Here is a 19,574-nt window from a genome sequence, read left to right on the forward strand (position 1 = left end):
GCTTCTAAAAACAGGAGTACATGACAGACATTCTGTTGAGATTCTTTCAGTTTAGGCCTTCCCCAAAATACATAAATTAGAAGAGAGGAAGTCCAAAAGAAAGACTAGTATTTGTACACTGAACCTAATATCTGTATTTCCCAATTCTGGGCAGTAAAGGAAACAGAACAAGAACAGCAAAAGGAGGCAGAGGTGATCCCTAATCCCAATCTATACTCAGGCATTCTATGCCAGCCAGAACCTAGTTTTCATTAAGTATACTCAGGAGGAGCTGAAGCAGTATAGAGAACATTGCTTCAGCTCTATAAACTGTACAAATAAGATAGGATAATGGAATTAGGGAATTAATTCCTTCCTAACTACACACCCCTAAAGGACTTTGGAATCTTGTAGCTATCTCACTGAGCTCAACATTCTGAGCTCTGACCAAAAGGGATCAGCACAAACACAGTGCTGCCACCAAGGATAGGTGCAAATTACCAAGTTCAAACCATTGGCCAGCAAACAAAAGTAAGGATGAGAGTAAACCATCACCAAGGCAGGGCAAATGAGACTATCCATGAAGCAGTTTCAGTAGTTGGTCTCCAGGAAGAGCCTCCTCTGAGGCCCAGGACTACAGGGGAAGGAACTCTCAGATGAAACAGTAAACCTGGTACCCCTGGATGGGCGTACCTGGAGGTTGAGGGCACAGTGGGACTGGGTCCTTTCAGAAACATACTTCCATGGCTTTTCTAAATGGGGATGAGAACCAGGAATCCTCTTGGGAGCTTAAAAGCTTCAAGATATCCTAATGAGACGTCCTATGTTAAAAGGTGAACAGAAGTTCTGGGATTCAGACTGGAATGAAAGTATCTGTGTTCCCTTCCTCCTAGGTCAGTGTCCTTACCCCTTTCCCCAGATCTGCCCAGATGTCATCTAGTAGTAACACATCTAGTAACACTAGTTACATCTAGTAACAGTCCTGTCTTCTTGTGTAGTGCGATTCTATTCCTTGAACATGTTGAAAGTAAAGGATCTATCAATGTGAGCTTGTTTGGTCTGTACCCTCCTACAAACACTGACAGTGCTCTTTATCATCTTTGTGTTATTTGTGCTTTATCTTTCTGACTAGACTTCAACTAAAGAACTACAACAATGTTTTCACCAGTTTTAGCATGCAACTTTATTAACATGTAAATGAAGCCTCAAACGAATACACTATGTCAATATAAAGCACAGAAATATAGCTTTCTCAGCATGAATAGGTTCATTATCAGGTCATATTGCAGAAAGATTAAAAATATCTCAATTTATATAGCACAGTAAAAATCAACAAACATTCAAGCTCTCAAGATCATTTGGTATGCATAAAATTGCCTCCATCAACCAACACAAATAACAAATATTGAACTTACAATTATTATATGCATAGCTTCATATTATAACACAAAAAAAATGTTCATGGCTCTGTGAGAACATACAGCTATTTAGAGTTTAAGTATTAATCGTATAACTTTATCTCTCACCTCAGGATCACTGTGCTCTACTAAGTCTTGGAGTTTCTGACCAAACTCTTTTGCTTCCTGGAATATGGAAATAAGCTCAGATTTAGTGAACTCTTCTTTGGTAAATAGCTTCACCTTCTTTTTGAATTGGAAATTTATATTCTCAAATATTTCAATGATATTAAGAATATTAGCCTTCGACTCATTCTTGTTAAAGGGTGCAACCAATGATGACAGTACTTTGGCACTAATCAGTTCTCTTGTATTGGCTTGATTTTTAGACAAGCGCAAAAACACTTTTAAAACATAAAACTTGGTTTTGACACTTCCTTTGCTTAACAAGGTGAGGAAATCTGGAATGTAATTAATAATTATATGGTGATCCTCAAATTTCACACTCAGGTGCACTAATAATTTTAGTCCAGCCAGTTGCACAGGGGAGTTCAAGGGATAAGAGAATATGTCCTTACAAACTTGATATACGTATGACTCTCCTGGTTTTGGTTCTTCAGAAGACTCAGAGTTGTCATCTACTATATTTAAAGCTCTAGGGTGTTCTATAACATTGGGATTATTGACCAAGTTTTCAATCATAACAGTAATACCTACATCATGAATTATATCTTGGGTAAATGGATAAGCAGGACTAATGCCCATTATCATTGTTGCTATTTCATGAATAAAAGGATCCTTAGTTAACTTAAGTAGGGCAACGAGTTTATCGAACTCTTTAGGCTCTAAACTAAAGTCACGTGATTTACAGCGGCAGGTTCTTGGATTGGGCCCATACTTTTCTCTATACCTAACCTGGCTTTTGATCTCAGCTAAGGTTTGGAAGTAAGGTCCATTATAGGGTGGGATCTTGGTCAGAGGCCGAATCCCCAGAGGAGTTTCAATCAAGGTCTCAACGAGAGTCCAATTCCCTTCTGGAGGCAAGAATGGCTTCCCTCTCTCTATTGGGACTAGGACACTATACCTGGCCCTTGACCATGCTGCTGCTTTTTGTTTTATAGTGAGTTCAGGTTTGGGTATGGGCTTGGGCTTTTCCTGGATCTTAGGTGGAGGCTTATAAACTTGAGAAGGAATCTCCTCTTCAGGCCAGAACCAGGATCCTACACTAGGCTCTTCTCCTGCCCAGAACCAGGAGCAGACATTTTCTTCATCCTCATCACTGGACTCGATTACAATACCAGCTCTGTCCCCAGCCCCAGCCCTGAATTTGATGTTGTCCTCTCTCTTTCTCTGGGACCTGGACTCAATATTGACCTTATCATCAGCCTTGGCAAAGGACCTGATATTGGTTTCACTTCCAGCACCAGCCTTGACTTCGTACTTGGTCACAGCACTGACCCTGGCCATAGGCGTCAGCTTTGACTTGACTTGGGGCACTATACCAGGTTCTGCCAGGGATTTTGCCTTAGTCTCAGTCATGACTCTAGTCTTAGCCATAGCTTCCATCTTGCTCACATCCCTGTCATAGCCACGGCCTCAGTGTAGGTCACAGTCTGTGTCCTGGCCACTGCTCCATCCCCAGCCTTGGCCTGGATCTTAGCCTTGGCTCTAGGGTTGGCAGGGCCACTGATTCCAGCTTTTAGGCAAACCTCAGCCCCTCCTCTGCCCCTGCCTTACCCTCAGAGCCAGTCATGATCCAAGTTAAAGACAAGGCCAAGTTATATACCTCCAACCCTGTCTCAGCATTGACTGAAGGTCTGTCCCAGGTTGGTGTTTTCATACAAAGTCCAGTCGTCACTCGGCCCTCTTTCCAACTACAGGCTCTGTCAATGATATAAACAACGTGCAGAGGAAGCTCACTCTGGGAAAGGAAGAATGGCTGTGTGCCTGAGCGCAGCCCTGTGGAGGGTGGGTGTCTTCAGCCACTCCAAGGCCACCAGATCTGCCACTGAAGTTGGACCTAGGGGTGGAGGAAGGAAATGGGGCCTTGAGTCTTTTCCAATTTATTTCTTATGTTGATTAGCACAGAGAGACAGGAGAGTTATGGACATTCAGTGCTAAGTGGGAGAGGTAGATACTTAGCACACTCTGTCCTCATTTCACACTCTCTACAAAACTGAAGGTGCTACTAATCTCGTTTGCAGACACAAAACAGAAGTATGGAGAATGGGTGGGAAAGCTGAATGGGAGTGAGAGAGGCTAAGGAATCCCTAGACTGGCTCTTTATCCCTGCTAGACCCAAGCAGATCTCTACTACTTCATCCTACAGGTCTACTGGGGAAGTCTCCATACTCATACCAAACTTCACTGATCTGGAGTAATTTTCTCCTCCTTTCCTTGCTTCCAATGTTGACAAGACTTACAGCAGACCTACAGGCAGATCGATGGACAAATAAACAAACAAGAGGATATGGAAACTGATCTCTTGCTTAAAAGATCTTGGTCCCTGGTCTCTGTATTTGTAGTTTGTCTAGTATTTGCCTCCTTCTGGTCCCATAATCCCATTGCCCTAATTCAGGATTGATCCTCCTCCTCCCTGTTGCCCACCATTTTCTTGATCAGTGACTGCCCTTGCATTTCTCTCATTCAAAATTGGCCTGGGTGAATCATAAGAATAGGAAAAGAAAGTGGGAAATAAGAAAAACAAGCAACTTCCTATACCCCCAAAGCTTTCAAAGACTCCCAACTACATCAGCAGAGGACCAAACAGTGATTACTAAACTGGAGAACAAAAGAGAATAGAATTATCTAGTCTCAATCGTCTTCTGTCCCTCTACCCTCACACCAATCGTAACAGACACAGGGCATGTTTCTCTTCATTATTTTCTAGGTTCAAGTTGGGTTGTGACTTGCAAATCTTTACAACTGAGAGTTCCACAGACCTGGTGATGGTTCTGTACACAGAGATTCACAAATGCAGAGATAAATAAAAGGAAACACAGGAGACAATGAAGACTGGGTCCTTGGTAGAGATCAGCACCTGAAATCTGTATCCCTTCTGGATACAGGTACCTATTTGCCAAAATTTTCTGCACCTCTCCTTCTTCTCCCTCCCTCCAAGTTCCTCTGCTCCATTCCAAAAGTCTGACAATTCCCATGCACAGACAACTCAAATATCCCTGCAAGATAGTGGTGGTGATAGTAGAGATGGAAGGCTCAGACAAGCCATGGAAGTTGTTTGGAAGTCAATGAAAAGTATGATTTCCAAATTTCAGGTAAGCTCTTATGTTTCCTTCCTTTTCCTAAAGCCTATCATTTTCTGCAACACAACAGGAGCAAGGGAGGACTGTCTAGAAAGCATGCAGAAAGGAGATCTGGAGTGTCCCCTAGACTCCTACCTATTCTAGTCTTAGCCATCTACCAACTCCAAGCACTGCCCACCCAGGAGAAATCAGGCCAAGTTTCCTTTTCTTATCCCCTTCCTTTGTGGTCCGCGGGCCTCTACAGATCTTTACACAAACATGCTGTACCAAAAACTTAAGAACAGGCCTACACATATAAACACAGGTTACACCCAAAGACCAAATGAAAAGACAGTCGGAGAGACTTGATTATTAATAATCAGACTAGTAACCAGTACATGAAACGATATTCTAATCTAATCCAGGGTCATGATTATCAAACAGTTACAACTTCTTTTCACACTCTCTCCCTCCCAGGGTTCCCCGAACAACCGTTCTCACCGGCAGCAGCCGCCCCTCCTGCTATCATATAAATCGCCATTTCTCTCCTAGAAGCTGCTACTATACTCCTTTACCTTCCCAAACACGGGATTAGTGTTTGAAAATCAAGCTAGCAAGAAGCAGATCATTTTAAATTTATAGTTGTGTGCCACTCAAATTACCCCTGACCCCTCCCCCTCACCGCTGGCGCCCTAGACCAGGTCACGTATCCCACATTCCTCTGATACCCATCTCCACACTCCCAAGTGATTCCCGCCTTCTCACTGACCTGCTTTGCTCGGATCAGAGGGAGTTTTCTTATTTCCTTGCCTCAAGGGGGTGCCGTGATCTACAGAAAGAGGGACGGACAGTCAGATGGACACGAGGACACGAGACAATGGCGGCGACTATGGGGACTGGCCCGGCACCTGGGATTTAGGACGCGCGATACCTGCTTCGTCAGAGTAAAAGCTGTAATTGGCAAACGATTGTTACTTTTCGGTATATCCCTTCCTCCCGTCCCCAACCCTCCTCTGGGACGCACGCGTAGAGACTTATTAACAGCTACCTTTTCCTCTGCAGACTTTGGCCACGTCCCCAGTACCAAAAGCGGCAGCGGGAGGAGCTACAGCGTAGTGTAAGGGGATCCGGCTTTATGTAGGCGGAATGATACCAAGCTTTGCATACCTCCACTTCGCCCTCTGTCGGTGAGCTCCACCCTGGCTATTTCTCCTGGGAAGTGCAGGGGCAGCATCTGGTTATAGACGAAGCAGCGCTGGACGGAGAGAAGGAAGCCAATATCAAAGGGTCTCGGCATTAGTTCCCTTCTTTCAAGATCTCCCCCACCAGGCCTACATTTTTTTTTTCTTGAACTGAAACGCATGAGACTTTTGGGGGTCACTTTGCTCTGGCCCGATCTTGCGGAAGGATACCAGAGTGTTGTGTTTACACATTTCACCTTTCCAAAGTCCTAGGCCCACCTAAATAGGTGGGTTGGGGGAGGGGACCAAGATAAAAGAGTCTGGAAAGAAGTTCAAGACTGAGAGAAGGGAGTGCATTCTAATCTGCTCTAAAGCTGTTTCCCCTCTATTAGAGACGTCCCTCCAAACTGCCGTTCCAAGCATTTAATTCTGTGCACGAATTGGGCTACTGTGGGATTGGCTTCTAGAAAACTACTGTGGTCTAACCTGTGATCAATATCAAACACCTTAGGCTTTCATTGCTTCTCTCCCCTAAGTCTCTCATCTTTATTACTTACCATGTTTCTTGCACTGAAATAGTCGAATGTAAGGTGGGGTAAAGATATAGGGAAAACAGTGATGGAGGGAGAGAAGCATATTAATACCAAACTACCCCTGTGTGTATCTGTCCCATTCTCAAGCTCTGCCTCCCCTCCTCATGTTCACGATATTTCCTCCATCTAAATATGCATGGGCCTGAACATGGGCAAGAGGAAAACAACTCTGTTCTCATGAAAGAGGATTAATATTCAAGTAACTTTGTACCCATAAATTACCCGTGCTGGAGGTTCTAGGGTGGCCTTCCTAAGTTTTTTCATTGTTCATGGGGCCATGGAAAGGAAGAAAGTGGGAGGGGGCTCCCACGGAGGCCTCATCACTGTCTTCTAAAGGAAAACAGATCTTGACCTCTAACTCAAAGAAATGAACCACTAGTCTGTGCCCAGAGTCATTCTTTCTACCACACTGTTGTTTTTTTGTTCTCATTCGAAATGGTAGCACACTGTGCCATTTCCAGGTCCCCACAATTGTGCAAGAAAAAAGACTTGTCCCTGTAAGGATCCAGACCGAGTCATGTGCTCCTCCCTATCTGTCACCTCACATTCAGGTGTCAGGCACTAGGTAGAGCCAGTTCTGGATTCTCTTACATGCTCCTCTCTGAGGAAAAGGGACACTACTCATGCACTTCCCAAGGTAGATCCTAGCTGCTTTCATGACTCCTTTTCTTTTACCACTACGTTCTGCCTGATGAATGCATATGCTCTTTCTCCCTGACTATATATATTTCTTTGAATTTCCACTCTGAGCAGTATCAGGAGGGAATTTGAATTAGACTGTAATTCAAATTACATGAATTCAAACCCATGAAGGAAGGGCCACTTTCTCAGTCTTTTTTTCCCCTGTTCTCAGGCTTGTTCACCACTGTATCCTCAGTGCCATACATGGAAGACAAAGTAGTCAGTTAATAGTTGAAGGGGGTGAAGGCCATTGAATCATGAGAATTCCATGGTATCTTCTGTTGGTTGTAGATCAATGGCTGTCTATAAGTGTCTTTGTCTTTGATGTCTGTAACCCCAGGGCTTAGCCCAGAGTTTGCCACACAGGAGATGCTTTATATGTAATTTTTCTATGGAGGAAGAAAGCAAGGGTTTACCAAAATATATTTTAGAAAGAAACCTGGGCATCTTCATATCTTATATTGTAATTACATTTGGAAGATACATATAATTCGGATTTGGTATTAGTGGTTTGTTATTATTTTTTTGTCTTCTATTCATGTTTAGAATTATGCCTTACTAAGCTCCCTAGTATATAGCAAACCCCAATGAATTTATAAAGAAAATATAATGACCAACATCCCGATAGAAAAATAGGCAAATAAATGAACAGACTGTTCATTAAAAAGACAAGTCTATGTTTATTAAGTATATGAGAAAATATTTCATCTCACTGGTAATCTAAGTGCAAATTATAATTATAGTGATATATTGTTTTTCATCTATCATATTGGCAAAGAACAAAAAATTTGGAAACAAACTGTATTGGAGAAGAGGTGAGAAAACTGGCATTCCTATACATTATTAGTTGGAGTATAAATTGTTACACACTCTGTGAAGGTTATTTGGCAATGTTTATCAAAATACTAATGTACATAACAATTGACCAGCAATTATACTTTAATAAACTATCCTAAAGTATTATTTGTACATTGAAAAATGCTATATGTATAAGGATATTCATTGCAGAATTGTCTTTAATAGTAAAAGATTGGAAATTTTTGAAATAATCATAAATAGGGGAAGGTTAAATAAATTTTAGTGTATCTCCATGCAACATGCAGCTGTTAAAAAGAACGAGCAGCTCTATCTACGTATACTGATACAGGAATGATGTCCAAAACACATTTTTAAGTGAAGAAAGCAAGATTCATAACAATGTTTAGTGTGCCATCATTTGTTTAATATTTTATTTTATTATATATATGCATATAATGAATATCTCTGTTAATATCAACAAGTAACTGGTAATAGGGCTTGTTTTTTGTTTTGGTTTTTTTTTTTGGTTTTTTTTTTTTTTTTTGGTTTTTTGGAGGATAACCTATTGGCAGACAAAGATGTGAAGTACACTTGATGACTTATGTGTATGAACTTCTGTGCTTTTTGAATTTTGAACCTCATGTTTGTATTAACTATTAAAAATTGTAATTTAAATAAAATATTCCTTAGCATCTGAGGATATTTAAAAACTTAAACCACACGTTCTTAGAAATGCTAAACTCCTCAGGCCTACATACCTGGGCTCTAAGCTGGGCCACCATGTCGGTAAAAGACAATAAGAGAGTCCTTTTTGTTTGTTTAGGAATGTTTCCAATTCTGTAATAGCATTAATGAGGGTAGATGGCTTACCCTCTGGATTTGAAGGACAAGCTTGTTCCAAGAATCCTTTATCTACACACTTCTCTGGTGCAATTCACAATCTAGTTTACTAAGTCCATAATAAATGATGTTCTAGTACTAATACTACTACTAAAGATAATGCTTTCCATTTAGAAGATTGTGTTTGAATCCTTACAGAAATGTGATGTGAAACAGCACTCTTGATACTCATAAAACACCCAAGGAGTAGAAAGGGTAGCTATTGAAAATAATGATTATGGGAGCTATGCTTTATATTTCATAGGCATCTTTATTGTTTTGGAGAGGTTCCAGATTTGGGCCCTTTCATTGGAGGAAACAGAGAACAGTGAGATAATAGTTCTCATGATCATACTTTTAATTGAATTCATACGTTGCTTTAGAAATGTCCCATATTCTGAAAATGATTTAGTTTCTTTTCTATTGCATCATTTTCTATTGAAATTGCCAGGAATGTCTGTTTTACACATGCTTTAACTTATTTTTTATTATCTAAGTTATATATGTTCACAGTTGAAAACCTAGTAATTATATGAAAATTAAAAGAAAAAGACATTGCATTTCCTAACACTGATAAATACTCCTAACATTTTGGTATATATCCTTCCGGACTTTTAGAAATGCAAATATGTGTATATATATTTACACACCACCCCCCAACACACACACATCTTAAAAAAAAAAAGATTTCATTATACTTATTTCATTGTAATAAATTATCTTTCCAGCAACATAAAACATTCTGTTATTTCTCCCATTTTAAAAACATACTATCTTGAGACCTCTCTTTCCCCAACGCTTGTGCCTCCACCATTTCTTGCTTCAAAGATTTTTCTACTTGTTTATTTATAGTATTATTTCAATTTTCTTTCTTGAAATTATGTTTAGGAAAATTTTAATGACATAAGGAAAATTCTTCTGAAATGATGCCAAGTGAAAAAAATATATATATTCTCTAAAACAATTTCATCCAGAATATAAATTATAAAAAGAAATAATATGTGCAAAGAAAAGCAAAAATCAGCAGCAGTGATTGTATTTATGGTTTGGATTATGTGAGATTTCTCACCATAATTTTATATCCTTCTGTATTTCCCACATTTCTACAATAAGTATGTTATATTCATGAAAAAGTCAGTATTATTTTTTAAAGGACCCCACTGTGGATTTTTTTAAATTGTGGAAAAATACAGACAACATAACATTTAACATTTTAAGCATTTTAAAGTATACAATTCAGTGGCATTAAGTACATCCAAAATGTTGTACAACCATCATCATTATCTAGTTTCAGAAATTATTCAGAAACCTCATGCCACTAATCACTCACTACCATTCCTCCCCCACCCAGCTTCTGGCAACCACTAATCTGCTTTCTGTTGCTGTGGCTCACTTATTCTGGATATTTCATTTAAAAAAAAACAACTGAGAACAAACTGAGGGTTGATGGGAGGTGGGAGGGAGGGGAGGGTGGGTGATGGGTATTGAGGAGGGCACCTTTTGGGATGAGCACTGGGTGTTGTATGGAAACCAATTTGACAATAAATTTCATATATTGAAAAATAAATAAATAAATGACTTTTTTCATTTTCCAAAATGTTTTCAAGGTTAATCCATGTTTTAGCTATTTTTTATTGTGGAAAATGTCCTATAACATAAAATTCACCTTTTTAACAATTTTAAAGTGTACAATTAGTTGCATATAGTACAATAAAGTTTTGTACAATCATCACCACTATCTAGTTCCAGAACGTTTTCATCACTCCAAAAGCAGACCCCATATCTATTAAGCAGTCATGCCCCATTTCCCCCTTTTCCTAGCCCCTGGCAAACACTAAAATATACTTTCTATATCTATGGATTATTCTGGATATTTCATATAAATGGAATCATACAATATGTGGTCCTTTGTGACTTACTTCAGTTAGAGTAACTTTTTCACAGTTCATTCATGTTGTAGCATGTACCAATGCTTCATTTTGCATGACTAAATAATATTCCACTGCAGGTATATACCATGTTTTGTTTATCCATTTATCTGTGAATGTGCATTTGGGTTGTTTCCTCCTTTTCACTATTGTGAATAAAGCTGCAGTGAACATTGTTGCATAAATATCTGTTTGAGTCTGTGCTTTCAATTCTTTGGGACATATACATAGAAACAGAATTGCTGGATCATATGGTAACTCTATATTTAATTTTTTTAAATATACATTATTGTCAAATTGGCTAACATACAGTGTGTAAAGTGTGCTCTTAGTTTTTGGGGTAGATTCCCATGGTTCATAGCTTACATACAACACCCAGTGCTCATCCCAACAAGTGTCCTCCTCAATGCCCATCACCAATTTCCCCTTCTCCCCCAACTCCCCATCCACCCTCAGTTTTCTCTCTGTATTTAAGAGTCTATTATGGTTTGCCTCCCTCCCTTTCTGTTTGAAACTATTTTTTCCCCTTCCCTTTCCCCATGGTCTTCTGTTAAGTTTCTCAAGATCCACATAAAATTGAAAACATATGGTATCTTTCCTTCTCTGACTGACTTATTTCACTCAGCATAATACCTTCCAGTTCAATCCACATTGCTGCAAGTGGGATGATTTCATTCTTTCACATTGCCAGGTAGTATTCCATTGTATATATAATCCACATCTTATTTATCCATTCATCCGTTGATAGACACTCAGGCTCTTTCCATAATTGGGCTATTGTTGAAAGCACTGCTATAAACATTGGGGTACATGTGCCCCTATGAATCAGCACTCCTGTATCCCTTGGGTAAATTCCTAGTAGTGCTACTGCTGGGTCATAGGGTATTTCTATTTTTAATTTTTTGAGGAACCTCCACACTGTTTTCCAGAGCTGCTGCACCATTTACATTTCCACCAACAGTGCAAGAGGGTTCCCATTTCTCCACATCCTGGTCAGCATCTGTAATTTACTGAGTTGTCCATTTTAGTCCCTAACCAGTGTGAGGTGGTATCTCAGTGTGTTTTTGATTTGTATTTCCCTGATGAGGAGTGACGCTGAGCATCTTTTCACGTGTCTATTTGCCACCTGGATGTCTTCTTTGGAAAGGTGGCTATTCATGTCTTCTGCCCATTTCTTCACTGGATTATTTGTTTTTTTGGGTGCTGAGTTTGGTAAGTTCTTTATAGATTTTGGATACTAACCCTTTATTCAATATGTCATTTGCAAATATCTTTTCCCATTCCTGTCAGTTGCCTTTTAGTTTTGTTGATTGTTTCTTTTGGCATGCAGAAGCTTTTTATCTTGATGAGGTCCCAATAGTTCATTTTTGCTTTTAATTCCCTTGCCTTTGGAGATGTGTCAAGCAAGAAATTGCTGCAGCTGAGGTCAAAGATGTTGCCTGCTTTCTCCTCTATATATGATAAGAATTTTTGAGAATTAAATCAGGCAATGCAACAGCGCTAGTCTGGAGGAAGGGCTGTCTTGTTCCTCAGTGTCAACTCCGCTCAAGTAGATATTCAGTTACCAGGCATGGAGGGACCTGCTTTGGTGTAGGGGAGGTCCTGCCTCCCCTGTGGGCCCTCTGTATGTTCCCTGAAGCCCCATCTTGTTGGTGATGGGGAGAAAAATGATGACACCTCAGTCTCTCCTCCATGGACCAGGTGTCCCAAACCACTCTGTTCAGGCCATCCTCACTGTGCTGTGGGCATGAATGAGGTGGTTTGTCCTGCTCTGCCAACTCCCATGCCTCCCTGGCGCTTGGCTGGGATTTAATCCCTAATGTCCTAAAATGTCCCGCTCCATGCATCCTGGCTCCAGTCAAGAGCCACTCCGCACCGCCTCACAGTGCTGCAAACACAGTTTGTCCCACTCAGCTGACTCCCATGCCTCCGTGGTGCTTGGCTGGGACTTAAACCCTGATATCTTAAAACTTCCCACTCCATAGGCCCTGGTTTCGGAGAAGTACTGCTCCGCCTCTCCCAATATATGCCTCTCCCAATATATGGTCTCTGGTTGGCGGGTGCAGGCAGTCTTTGTCCTTTGAATGGTTATATACCTTCTTCCCACAGCATTCTAGGGAGGGGATTGCTTTCTCCCCCTACGGACTGTGCTTCTGATCCAGTCTGAACTAGTTACTGAGCCCGGAACTGGCTCCCCTCCTCCCCTGGGGTACATGAACAGGGCAGCCATCCCCAGTCAGGAGAAAGCCTGGTAGTTAGAGATTGGATCTTTCTCTGTCTTGGTCCGTGGTTTTTCTCTTGTCCTAATACAGTCCTACACTTCCCCAGCCTCTCTTTCTCTTCCCTTTGTCTTTCTGCAGAAGGGGATCCTGCCACTCCCTTCCTCCACTGCCCATTTTATCTCTCCCAGTTTGCAATCGTTCACCTGTGGCCTGCCAGGTTGTCCCAGTGAGTCCCAGGAAGCAACTCTGTCTCTTTGCTGCCCAGATTCTTGGAGTCCAAAGTCCTTTGGCCTCAACACTGCTGTGTTTGGGAAATGAGAGAACTTCGGATCCCCATACTTCTCTGCCATGTTGGATCCCTCTCCCCTCTAGTGTATTTTTAATTCCAGTTATTGAGTTCTTCATCTCTGAGTGGTGCTTTTTAAATATTTTCTGTATCTTTGTTGAAGATCTTACTGAGATCCTCCACTATTTTCTCAAGTCTAGTAAGTATCTTTGTGACCATTACTTTGAATTCTCTATCAGGCATATTGATTATCTCCATTTCATTTAGCTCTCTTGCTGTGATTTTGTCCTGTTCTTTGAGACATACTCTTCTGACTTCTCATTTTGTGGAGTCATAAACTCCACATACTCTCTGTGCTTGTTTCTAGGTGTCAGGAAAAAGGTATCAGATCCTTTTTTATGCTTGACCACTGACAACTTTAAACCTCACCTCTGCTCCACATCCGGTAAGCTTATTAGAAAACCTAAATGCCCCCTTCTTTGACACCCAATGGAGAACCAAACCACATGAGTCTGTGTGCAGAAACCCTCACTATGTCCCCACCCCTTATATACCATAAAAATCCCAAATCCCCTTTCCTTATTTTCTCAATACATTTTTAAATGATCTTGCGAGTTCCACTGTTCTCTCCCTAGCAGACAAATTATGTGCACATTACATGCCTCTTTCTGTGTGCTTGGCACCATCAGTCTTGATATCTGCATCAAATTCTAGGTGGAAATTTATGCTATTTCTTCAGGTGGCTACAAAAAAGGGACATACTGGAAAGAATGTGATATACTCATATACTGAGTATTAAGTTGAGGATGAGAAGGAAATGTCTATTGCCAGATCTAACTGGTATTTCAACTTTGCTCACTGTACACTCAGATACATGAAAATATGTAGGGAATTTATATATATATACTAATATATATATAAATATACATGTATATATATGTATATATGTATATATATTTGTATAGATATACATATAAATATATATGTATATATATTTGGTCTGGCCATCCTCATTGGATCCATCTACACCTGGCATTGCCTAGTTCACTACCCTCTGACTGTCTTGTTGAGAAAGCACAGCTTTTCACAATGGCCTTGCCATGCACCCAATCATTCTCTTATTATGAGAACAGAGTTCTCATAGAGTTTTAAACAACTCTATTTTTGAATTTTAGTGGGCATGGAACTTAGTGATAGACATTTTCACTAGATCTTTTTTCATTATAACACATAGTGCTCATACTGGTACATATGTCCCAGCAAAAAAAAAAAAAAAAAAAAAAAAAAGTGACATAGATTTAGTACTGCATGGTCAGCATCTCTCTACTATGTTACTAATGGAGATCACCTGTTCTCCCACTCCAGGTGTCTTCAGGACAATGAGTGGAACTACACCACAGCTGGTCGGGTCTTCACTATGCTCAAGGTGAGGTATGGGAATCACTAAGTGGGTTACAGATGGGTGTTTCTGGGTTTTCAGGAAGGCTAAGAAGGTGGAGGCTGGGTGGCCTGGGAATGAAACTCTGGGATCTGGCTCTTCTGATGTCTCAACTCCTTCCCTTCAGAACAAAGGAAAGATCCCAGAGGAAACCTTCAAACTAAGGTTTGGATGTCCACAATATCTTTGTTCTCTTTTCTCCAGCCAAAGGCCATTATTCATTTGTATTTATTGTGCATTTTGTATTTTGTTATTATTTTATGAATATATATGTTACACATATATATGTTTGTGTAAATATATGAGTACCTAATATAGCAATGCTCAGACAAAAGAGGTAATAATCAACAGGGACCACAAGAACATGGGTAAAATAAAATGGATCACAGGTCTAAGCAGTTGATGTCACGCATTCACCCTCTGAAAACAACCAGGACCAGTCAAACCTAGGATATCACTAATCCAGGGCACAGCCTAGAGCATTTACCTTCCAGTAGCATCAAATAAATGTCCACAAGAAGCCATTTGAGTTCTATTCTAGGAGCCTTTTCTCCAGTGCCACAGGGCCAAATATGCCACCACTGCCACATGCCTCCCCATCCCACCCTCCAACCATTCATGTGCCCAAAACTTCTCCCATTTAGCCAATTCCATGCCCACCTCCCATCCAGCAACCCTCAGTTTGTTCTCTATCTTTAAGAGTCTCATATGGTTTGTTTCCGTCTATCATCCCCCCCATCCCATTTGTTCATCTGTTTTGTTTCTTAAATTCAATATAAGAGTGAAATAATATAGTATTTGTCTTTCTCTGACTAATTTCACTTAGCATACTACTCTCTAGCTCCATCAACATCATTGCAAATGGTGAGCTATCATTCCTTTTGATGGCTGAGTAATAGTCCATGATACATGTGTATATATACCATATCTTCTTTATTAATTCATCATTCTGTGGACATCTGGGCTCTTAATAATTTCACTTTTGTTGATAATGCTACTATAAACATCAGGGTGCATGTGTCCCCTTAGAATTGATATTTTTGTATCCTTTGGGTAAATACCTAAGAATGCAATTGCTGGGTTGTAGGGTACCTCTATTTTTAAGTTTTTGAGGAACCTCCATACTGTTTTCCAGAGTGGTTACACCAATTTGCATTCCCACCACCAGTATAAGTCCCCCTTTCTCCACATCTTCACCAACATCTGTTGTTTCCTATATTGTTAGTTTTAGCCATTCTGACAGTGTGAGGAAGCACCTCATTGTGATTTTCATTTGTAGTTCCCCGATGATGACTAATGTTGAGCATCTTTTCATGTGTCTGCTAGCCATCTGGATGTCTTCTTTGGAAAAATGTCTATTCAACACATGTTTAACATTTGGAGAAACTGCCAAACTGTTTTTCATAGTTGCTACACCATTTTCCATTCCTACCAGCAATATATGAGTGCTCCAATTTCTCCACATCTTTGCCAACATTTATTTTCACTTAATAATTGTAGCCATCTTAGTGTGTGAAATGGTATCTCATTTTATTTTGATTTGTATTTCCCAAATGACTAATGATGTTAGGTATCTTTCCATGTACCCTTTGATTATTTTCCTGTCTTTTTTTATGTATACTGAGATCTGTGACCATTTTAACAGGGCTACTTTTCTTTTTTAAATTCTAAGAGTTTATTTTTTTATTTATTCTGGATACACATTCCTTATCAGATATATGGTTTGCAAATATTTTCTCTGATTCTGTGGGTTGTATTTTCACTTTATTATAGCACCCTTTGATGTGAAAAAAATACATATTTTAATGAAGTCCAATTGATCCAATTCTTTTTGTGCTTTTGGCATTGTATGTCACAAACTGTTAGCCTAATTTAAGGGCACAAAGAATTTACCCTTATATTTTCTTTAAAAAAATTTTTAAAGTAAACTCTATACCCAATGTGAGGCTTGAATTCATGACCCTGGTTTGAAGAGTTGCATATTCTGCTGACTGATCCAGCCAGGAACCCCTCTTTTAAGACTTTTTTAGGGTCTGCAATAGCTTTATTTTAACAGAGAGAAACAAGGCTGAAATAAGTTTACATTATTGGAGCAGATGGTGGTTATCTTTTCAAAGGGTGAAGTGTGAGCCCAGCTGGCAGTACACAAAGGTTAAATCCAAAGCCCAGATATCCTCTTTCCTTGTTGGGCCCTGCATCTCTTGCTCATGATATGAGATGCACAACCACACTGAACGAAGTAAAAGTTCCAAATGGGCAGAAGTGACATCCCGACAGGAGACAATAAAAAAAAATCATTGTAGAGGATATTGAAGTAAAGTGCAGCTACCTACTCTCTGCTATTCTCTGATGAGAAAGGTGAGGGTATGGGATGAGTGGTAAGTTATGTTCTTTTTTCCTCAAATAAGTAAATCATATACTTTATGATACTTTATGGTTGAGGGCCAATCATGCAGTAGAATAGGATGAGAATCTAGGCTAGTTATAGATCTCTGTGCCTAAAGAAAAGAACAGCAATGATAAGGGAGAAGAGGGGAACAATAAAATGCCTGAAAGTATTAAAAAGAAAAGTTTTTTTTTTCTTAAATAAGACAAGAAACAGCATCTTTTATTTTCCACGCTGCAGTGGCCGCAGACTTACTGGTTTTCATGAAACAAGATTTCTGTAACAAGGTCTGTTGATAAGTTTGCTCAATCACAGAAGGACAAATACAGGCTGACTGCTAATGTTAGAACTAGGTCTTTCCCCCAAATCTTCTTGTAGATGCTATTCTCATGCTGGTTCTACAGAGGTACCCCCAACACTATAAGGTGCTTCAGTTAAAACTTCTGAAATATTGCAATGACATAATCAACAGTTTTTTTGGGCTATGTCTTTATTGTACATGTAAACTCTTTTGGAACTAAGAGCTTAAGTTAAAGGATGAGCAGGAGTTTGGTTTTAAGCCACAAAGTTTCAGACACCATCCACAGATGCCTCTGCCCTACTTTATTCCATGTCCTTTTCTGAGAAATGCATTCAATGCTTGATTGTTGAATGGTATGGGCAAGATAGCCCACATTGCCCAAGGTGACCACTGCCACAGAGATGCAGCCATCCTTTGTCATGTAGATGGAGAACTTCTTGTTCAGCCTTTAAACCAGTTCAGGTTTTAGTCCTGTGAAACAAAACATACCAATCTGGTCAGTAATGCGCTGTCAGTTGGGGGCAGTCTTCCTTTTGAGGTTGGAGACCAGCTGAATTTGCATGCAAATTATGTGATGGCCCATGCTTTTTACTTCCTGCAACCACTGTTTTTGCAGGTCAGGACTGGTCAGGATGGTTGAGGCAATCTGGGTCCCATTGATTGGAGGGTTAGAATATATGGGATGCCTCAAGATCTTCATTTGTGATTGGCCTCACAGCATCTTAGCAAACCACAATGAAGGCTCCCACATGCTCACTGTATAAGCCAATGTTCTTGGTATAGGATTGGCAGAGACAAACAGTAATTCCGTTTGATGAAGATGAAGTGACATACAGCCCAGGCATCTTTGTTGCCATCACCACTGGCAAAGCCTTGGTAGGACATGTAAAACGACACAAAGAAATTGTTTTTCTTCATCACTGTTGCTGCTTACTTCCATTTCTCAGGGTGGGGGTCCACTCCCGGACTGTGGACACAAGCATGAAGGAGAACACTTTGCTGTGGCATTTTCAAAATGTCCTCTATAGTGCCTATAAAGTCACAGCTGCATGTCTTGGGGCCTTAGTATTGATAATCATGTAATTACACACCAGCATCCCTGAAGATGGGTGTGTAATTTCTCCAGGATGGTTGGGCAGAAAGACATCTTGGCTTAACTTAAAAAATATTTTCAAAAAACTGGCTCCAGTCATCAAGGCCACATTTCCAGAAATGGTCTGTATGGTGACATACCAGCTACTTTTCAACACTTCATTGTTCTCACTCAGGGCTAGTTCTGCAGATGCCTTACAAAATTTATCAAATCTTGTGATGGACAGGTATTCCTTGTCAAATTTTTTGGCAGTAATCTGGGCCTTTGCCTTCTGGACACTATAAGGCACATAAGGCTTTCCGTTATCATCTCAGTAGGCACCAACTACCTTTTTTTTTTTTTAATTTTTTTGCTGTTGACATCTCTCTTAAAGGTTTATGTGACTCCCAGGATGGGATCTGGGGGTCCCATCCCAACACAGTCCACCAGGAGCTGGCTCTGGCAGAAGTCACGGCAGCAAGGCCTCGGTGGAAGGTGGTGGCAACCTCAGACAGAACATGGCTGGAGTGCAGCACAGCCATGATGGGTCGTGAGAAGGCAGTGGGTAGCTGCAGGATGGAACAGAGGGCCAGTGGGCACAGACACCGCTTTTAAGATTTTTATGGTGATTTATGCTTGTACATGGTGTGAGATAGGGGTACAAATTAATTATTTTGTGGGTGGATATCCAGTTATTTTTTTAACCAGTTGTTGAAAAGACTATTCTTTACTCTGAATATTTTTGGAACTCTGGTTGAAATAAATTGTTCATAAAGGTGAGGGTGTGTATGTTTGTGTGTGTGTGTACTTTAATTCTATTACATTAAACTATATGTTTATTTTTTAGGCAGTACCATATGGTATTGATAACTTTAGCTTTGTAGTAAGGTTTGAAATAGGGAAGTATGAGTCTCCCAACTTTATTCTTCAAGAACATTTTGTCTATTCTGGGTTCATTGGATTTTCATATTAATTTTAGGATTAACTCATTAATTTCTGTAAAGAAACAAGCTGAGATTTTGATATGGATAGCACTGAACCTGTATATTAATTTGGGGTGTATTGCCATCTTAACAATTGTAAGTCTTATGATTCAGGAGCATGATATACTTTCTACTTATTTAGGTCTTTTAAAATTTACTTCAATAATGTTTTACAGATTTTTGGAGTATACATTTTGCATTTATTTTA

At 40.0% G+C, this 19,574-nt stretch overlaps 2 protein-coding genes and 1 pseudogene across 4 annotated transcripts in view; all 3 read right to left on the reverse strand.

Annotated features, from left to right (window-relative positions):
• The window catches only part of GPRASP1 (G protein-coupled receptor associated sorting protein 1), a 48,740-nt gene extending 42,813 nt beyond the window's left edge, over positions 1-5,927 (reverse strand). Inside the window, exons 1-4 of one of the 3 annotated variants that reach the window (XM_081793936.1) lie at positions 5,667-5,927; positions 5,388-5,447; positions 3,297-3,396; positions 1,506-1,562 (exon numbers count right to left, since the gene is read on the reverse strand). The gene's annotated coding sequence lies outside the window, so the exon portion shown is untranslated. The other 2 variants (XM_081793938.1, XM_081793937.1) reach the window with 2 other exon arrangements.
• Positions 1,138-5,159, reverse strand: ARMCX5 (armadillo repeat containing X-linked 5). Its single transcript, XM_081792606.1, is given in 3 exon segments — positions 1,138-2,959; positions 2,962-3,108; positions 5,120-5,159. Coding segments are annotated over 3 exon segments (1,680 nt in total). The 3' UTR covers positions 1,138-1,466.
• An 11,613-nt stretch (positions 5,928-17,540) lies between the features above and the next one.
• Positions 17,541-18,925, reverse strand: LOC145713743 (aspartate aminotransferase, mitochondrial pseudogene; annotated as a pseudogene).
• Positions 18,926-19,574: the final 649 nt, after the last annotated feature.

Source organism: Panthera onca, chromosome X (assembly GCF_046562875.1).
Source record: "Panthera onca isolate mPanOnc1 chromosome X, mPanOnc1 haplotype 2, whole genome shotgun sequence".
NCBI classification, from domain to species: domain Eukaryota; kingdom Metazoa; phylum Chordata; class Mammalia; order Carnivora; family Felidae; genus Panthera; species Panthera onca.